This window comes from Gadus chalcogrammus, chromosome 9 (genome assembly GCF_026213295.1).
Source record: "Gadus chalcogrammus isolate NIFS_2021 chromosome 9, NIFS_Gcha_1.0, whole genome shotgun sequence".
Lineage (NCBI taxonomy): Eukaryota > Metazoa > Chordata > Actinopteri > Gadiformes > Gadidae > Gadus > Gadus chalcogrammus.
The window spans coordinates 10,974,284-10,981,047 of record NC_079420.1 but is presented as its reverse complement, the minus strand read 5'-3'; the positions used below and the strand labels follow the sequence as shown (position 1 = coordinate 10,981,047).

The 6,764-nt window shown below is 47.2% G+C and overlaps 1 protein-coding gene across 3 annotated transcripts in view; it reads left to right on the top strand.

The window, feature by feature from the left end:
* elmo3 (engulfment and cell motility 3) overlaps window positions 1-6,764 on the top strand; it is a 27,187-nt gene extending 20,423 nt beyond the window's left edge. The window contains exons 2-7 of one of the 3 annotated variants that reach the window (XM_056598466.1): window positions 37-200; window positions 482-594; window positions 924-1,028; window positions 1,263-1,342; window positions 2,115-2,195; window positions 2,530-6,764. In XM_056598466.1, the coding sequence (XP_056454441.1) occupies window positions 37-200; window positions 482-594; window positions 924-1,028; window positions 1,263-1,342; window positions 2,115-2,195; window positions 2,530-2,742 (756 nt within the window). In that variant the 3' untranslated portion in view covers window positions 2,743-6,764. The remainder of the gene's footprint in view (window positions 1-36; window positions 201-481; window positions 595-923; window positions 1,029-1,262; window positions 1,343-2,114; window positions 2,196-2,529) is intronic. The other 2 variants (XM_056598465.1, XM_056598464.1) reach the window with 2 other exon arrangements.

Below are 6,764 nucleotides of genomic sequence, written 5' to 3'. Positions count from 1 at the left end.
CCCCCCCCCCCCCCCCCCCCCCCCCCCCCCCCCCAGGTGATGCAGGTGGTCCGGGAGCAGATCACCAGAACCCTGTCCAGTAAGCCCACCTCCCTGGAGCTCTTCAAGAACAAGGTCAACGCGCTGAACTACGGAGAGATCCTGAAGCTGAGGCAGACGGAGCGGCTGCACCAGGAGGAGACGCTGGCCCTGCCCGTGGTGTGAGTACCTGGTGGGAGGAGCCTGGGGCCCCTAGTGGGAGGAGCCTGGGGCACTACCTGGGGCTAGTGGGAGGTGTCTGGGGTGGGAGGAGCCTGGTGGGAGGAGCCTGGGGCCCTTGTTGTGAGTATCCTGGGGCCCCTAGTGTTAATAACCTTGGGCCTCCTCTGTGTGTGTGTGTCTGTGTTTGTGTGTGTGTGTCCGTCTTTCTGTCTGTCTGTATTTGTGTGTGTGGTGTGTGTGTGTATGTGTGTGTGCGTGTGTGTGTGTGTGTGTGTAACAGGGAGCTGAAGGAGCGTCTGAAGCCGGAGCTCATGGATTTGATCCGCCAGCAGAGACTGAACCGCCTCTGTCAGGGAACGCTGTTCAGGAAGATCAGCAGCCGGCGGCGCCAGGGTACACACACACACACACGCCCACCCACCCACGAACACACACACACACACACACACACACACACACGCACACACAGACCCATGCACACACACACGCTGGCACGCACGCACACACAAACTTATTTGTACGCGCATTTGCACACACGTAGACACACACACACACACGCATGCATGGAAGCACACACACACACAAACACATGTACACAAACATGCGTATTTCCTGTCAAATTTTCCCTCACACACATATACATACACACATACCCATACCAACCGAGGACATGAGGCCATGCCTCCTATCTCTAACCGTGCTGTGTGATTGGCTACTTCCAGATAAACTGTGGTACTGCCGCCTGTCGCCCAATCACAAAGTGCTGCACTACGGTGACGTGGAGGAGGACACTGAGAGCCCGGCAATAGAGTCGCTGCAGGAGAAGAGTGAGTGGGCTGGACCTTCTGTTAGGGATCCAGATGTTCAGTTATGGATCCAGATGTTCAGTTATGGATCCAGATGTTGAGCTATGGATCCAGATGTGGAGTTATGGATTCAGATGTTGAGTTATGGATCCAGATGTTGAGTTATGGATCCAGATGTGGAGTTATGGATCCAGATGTTGAGTTATTGATCCAGATGTTGAGTTATGGATCCAAGATGCCCTTGTGTGTCTCTAGTCCCGGTGGCTGACATCAAGGCCCTGCTGACGGGGAAAGACTGTCCCCACATGAAGGAGAACAAGGGAAAGCAGACCAAGGTGAGGAGCTCGCTGGCTAACCAGCGCTACTCATGCTAACCATGCTACTCAGGCTAACCATGCTACTGCATTTACTACTGCGTGACAGGCTAGCAGCAGTTCAACAGCCTCCTGACCTATCTAAGTGCGCTCTTAAAAAACAAATGCTCATTAAATGGGACTGCTACATTCCAGAGGTTAATTGCTGGTTGAGGTCTGTTCTCTGAGTTTATTGCTGTTGTCTATGCTACCAGCGACCACCCTGGTAGAGGCACGCAGAGGCCTGCTCCCCAAAGGCATTTTCGGATCTAGTATGTGTGTAGTTTATGTGTGTGTGTGTGTGTGTGTGTGTGTGTGTGTGTGTGTGAGTGTGTGTATGTGTGATTGTCTGTTTGTGAGTGTGTGTGTTTGTGTGTGTGAGTGTAAGTGTGTGTGTGTGTGTGTGCGTGCACATGCAGTGTTTCCCCTAGGATGGAGTTGCAGTAGCGGAGTTGAAATGTTTATTTTTCCGCTCGCAATCTTTTTTGTGTGCTCGCGAAGCGCACCCTGCAGCGAGGTTTCTATATGCACCTAACAGCGGCGTACCGCGGCTGTTAGGTGCATATAGAGGAAACACTGACATGCATGTGAATGTGTGTGTGTGTGTGTGTGTGAGTGTGTGCTAGAGTATGTATGTGTCAGACTGTGTTTGACTGAGTGTTTGTGTCTCTGTGTGTGTGTGTGCGTGTGAGTGTGGAGGTTTGGTTCCCAGTTGACGTGTTTCTCTGTGTCTTTCCTCCCCTTCCTCTGACAGGAGGTTCTGGACCTGGCCTTCAGCATCACCTACGACGTGGAGGACTACAGCCTCAACTTCATTGCCTCGTCTAGAGCTGACGTGAGTCCTCAGAACTGCTGCCCCTGGAGGAATTCATCCTCATGCATGATGAAGACCTTGTGCACGAGGCGAGGGCAACTAGGGCGTGGAATGCTTGAACTCCGGGCTAGCTTTACAGTGCAACACAGGTCATGAACAATAACAGCAGAGACATAACTAGAAATTAAATGAAAGTATACTCATTCTAAAGTCTAAACGTTGCGGCTGGTAGTCGGCTGATGTCCTAAGCGTTAAGTCGTGACCTCCCAAACGTGATGTTGTGACCTCCCCAGTTCTGCGTGTTACCTCCCCATGATGTCGTGACCTCAGCACCGTTCTACCTGTGCCCTCCCAGTTCTGCCTGTGGACGGACGGCCTCAGCGTGCTGCTCGGTCGGGACATGAGCAGCGAGTCGATGCGCAGCGAGCTGGAGATCCTGCTCTCCATGGAGATCAAGCTGCGGCTGCTGGACCTGGAGAACGTCCAGATCCCCGACCTGGCCCCCCCCGTCCCACTGCCCCCCAGCAACTACCACTTCTGCTACGACTTCAACGCCACGGAGCAATAGCCCACGTGTGGCTGTTGTCATGTGTGTGTGTGTTTGTGTGTGTGTGTGTGTGTGTGTGTGTCTGCTTGTTCTCGGGTGTGTTTGCGTGTGTGTGTGTCTGCGGGCCCTATCTTGCATTCAGCGCAATTGACTTTCAACACCGACGCATGTGTCATTGCTAATTTGCAACTGGCGCAGAGCGTTCTTTTTCCTCCACCGCCACGCGTTGGTAAATTACGGAATGATCTTGCGCCCCAAGGGGTGGTTCGGCGAAAGGAGGAGGCGTGTTCTGGCGCAAACGTTCCCTGGTGCTATTTTGCAGTTTCAGAAAACAATTGCGCCACAAACCAGGAAATACCTGGTTTAAAGTCAGTGGCGCGTTGTTCAGATGCTATTTTTTACACTTTGCTTCTCTCATCTACCTAGCCACACATTCTTGGTAAATTATTTGGGAAAGAACAGCTGATACAATGGTAATAAGTTGTACTTAAATCAATGCATATGCAAACACAGTACAGCAAACACATATTTTCTTGACACAGACATCGTGTACAAGCCCATAACTTTTAGGATTGATGAGTATTTGATCGTGAGAAAACATTGTTTTACCGCGAGTGAGTGTTAAAAAGAATGAATGAATGCGGGAGCGTGTGTGTGTATGTGTAAAATAATTAACGGACGCAGGCGCGCCTGTGTGCGTCCAACACGTAAGGCATAATACAGTCCATGCCATGTATATTAACGGGGGGATACATGCATATTAGGAACACAAGTCGATAATGATAATGCATTCAATACTGGTAAGAAACTATGTTTGTTAATGTATGGCGTATATCATTAAATAGAACCAGAGTTAAGTGTGTTACGTTTTCTTTGCCGAAATGTATTTCAGGACTCAGTATTTCTGAAGCTGTGGAAGAAAACACTATTCCATGTGTGAATTAGGCCATATTATTATGATTATTTCATTATTAATGTAATTATTATTACATATTATTATTATATGCAAACGCGCTGTCAAAATATCATCTCGTCAGATTCAAATGCGCTCATGGCGCTTTAAGGGGATGGGAGATGGCACTCTCATTGGTTTATTGCACGTTACGCCCAAACCACACCTACGGGTAATTAGGCTACTTCAGATAAACCCTTATTAGATTTGCGCCGGGCGCAAGAGTCATTTATCCGCCGGTAAAATAGCAACATCGCCATAGAACCGCCCACAAAGCTGGTTGCGTTTGGCGCTCCTCACTTGCGTTTCAGACCGTTAAAATAGGGCCCTGCGTGTTTGATCTGCTTGTTCACGTGTGTGCCTTTGTGTGTGTGTCTGCTTGTTATGTGTGTGTTTGCGTGTCAAATGATTACTTGCAATCCTCTCGTCACCTGACTTCATGCCTTGCTCCACTAGTTCATGTGAAACACATCGTTAGAATACACTTCCAAAAACCACAAAAAACAAATATGAAAATATGAAATATGAAAAAAGAACATCATGTCAGTGTCGTCGATCAGCTGATCAGGTCGATGGACCCTGAAGTGTCTCATGGCTTGGGGTCTTCTGGAGTTCTCCTCCATGTTCTGAAGGTACTGAGCACAGAATAAAACCACCCTTTATGTCAAGTCAGGGTACAGAAATCCATCCCAGATTCTCCAAGTCCTTTGACATTGATAGACGAAAGAAGAGTATACTAGTGTGTGTGTGTGTGTGTGTGTGTGTGTGTGTGTATGTGTGTGTGTGTGTGTGTGTGTGTGTGTGTGTGTGTGTGTTTGTACGTACATGGAGGTACGGTGTGGTGGTGTTCTCCTCGTGGTACGGTGTGGTGGTGTTTTCCAGGAGGTACATGGAGAAACAGAGGGGGTACGATTGGCCCTGGACCACCAGATGCTCTGGGGCGTATATAATACGTGGTACTTTCTCATTTCCAAGCAAAAAAAGTGTTTAATTTGACGTTTCTCAAAGTAGTGTTTATCTTCCTCCTCACAGTGCTCCCCGTTTCAGTCTCCAGACTCACCTGGGATGAATTAATCTGACACAGTGCGCAGGTCTGGGAGAATGGTCCTAATATCCATTTGGTCAATCCCGAGAAATACTTGCAACCTTCATTTTGGAAACGGATTCTCTGTCATCACAAGACGTTTCTGGAAAGAATTATAAAGATTGTGATGCGTGTCAGTTCTTCAGAAATATACTGAAAGATCCAGAAAACTCGGTACTCAAATTTTTTTTAACTCTTGACACGTTAGAAAGGAACTGGACGGTTGTCCGTTTCGGAATGAGACGTCGGAAATTTGTGCATTATTTGAGAGTTCCGGTTCTTCTGACTAAACGTCGGTAACGACACCAAACAAGGCGGCCTTCACCGTTAATGGAAATTAAATGGTAATCGTTGATGTTTGAAACATGAATCATTTGATGTGTTATTATGCAATTACACATCAAATTGTGTGTTTGCGTCGTTTGTATTTTGCTCTGCTTATAGCAATCTGTCTTATTTATCGGTATCGTAGCCGATTAAATCAGCTAGCCCTTGTCCGACTCCTCGAAATCAGCATAAATTGCTGCTGCATATATTTTTTCTATTCAGCACTGAGCGTGCATCCGATCCCCCCCGAAATTCACAGCACAATTAGATCGGAAGTCGGTATCTCCGGGTTGAAAGGTCAAAGTTCGGAGCCGTCTTGTGCCGCCTTCAAAGCAGCTCGGAGGTTCGGAAGCTCTTACGTGTCTTTACGTAAACCTGCCCTTCTTCCGAAATAAGAGTGTTCAGGAAACGTTCGTAGGCTATGACATAAAACCGGAAAAAAAGTTTGTTCATGAGACTAGAAATAACAACAAGTATGGATGCCCGCAGGGACCTCTTAGCGCTTCTTTGCTGAATCAGATGAATCAGTTATTAGAACTGCTTGCGATGGTTGAACATGGGGGGGAATTTATCAGTTGATTGTAAGCTATAATGTATAGCAATGCAAATGTTAGAATGGGTGTTAAGTTCGCCTCTCAGTGCTTGCTGCAAGGTCACTGTAGTCTATCGATGAAATGGTTAGCTATTGTTGTGACGTCAACTCTGAGGTTCGGGTTGCTCTGCTTTCGCACGAACTTCCGAGGGAAATCTCTGATTTAACAGAGTGTTCAAGGCGATTTACTCCGATCTTAAGGTCCGAACTTCCGAAATTCCAGGAAACTCTGACTGTTTTGAAGGCACCATATAACGTGGTGTTTAGTGTAGTGCACTGTTACTCTCCTTCACTGTTAAACAGTCCGCCAACCACTTCATTAATCTGTTGTGTTATAATGTTTGTTTGTGATTAAAACCCTACAATCTCAATCTCACATTTGCAGTCCTTTGAGTCGGTTTTTGCTGGATTGCGTTCTCACCCAAGTATCTCGAAGCTGTTTTTTGAGCGCCCCTTGCCGTTTAAACGACGCAATGACCTGATCGCTTTGCTCTGGTTCAACCATACATTGTTGGACGGCCGACGCGGGAAGTCAGTCCGAGGGGGGGGTGCTGAGAGAGAGTCTATATAATGAAGTCATAATAAATGCTGCGCAACATCCATTGTTTAAAGAGACGAGATGACGGGTGACGTCACATTCAGGGCTCCGCTCTGATAAACACTCTACTGGTGTGTAAACAGTGGCTAGTTCTGCCAACTAGCCACTGTTATTCACAAAAGTTAGCAACTAAACAATGTGGAAATTAGAGTCAACTCGGCTGATACTGTGCTGAATTTCACACACTAACAACATGCCGACAAGCTGTTGCGGTCCGGGATTATACACAGCGTCATAACAAGGATTCAGGAGGTTATTTCTAAAGGTTTACAAAGGAAAATGACAATAAAAGAAAGCCTTAATTTTCATCCAGAGTTACGAGTTGTCTGATATGAGGAAAGTGACGGTTTCTCCGTCAAGTGAACCGTCCGTCTTTGCCCTTTTTTTGCCAACCAGTTTACTTGCGGGATTCCAGAATCAAAACGATAACATTCAACGTGTCTATTAATATGGCAGCAACATTTTACAACAGTTTTAGAATGTTCACTAC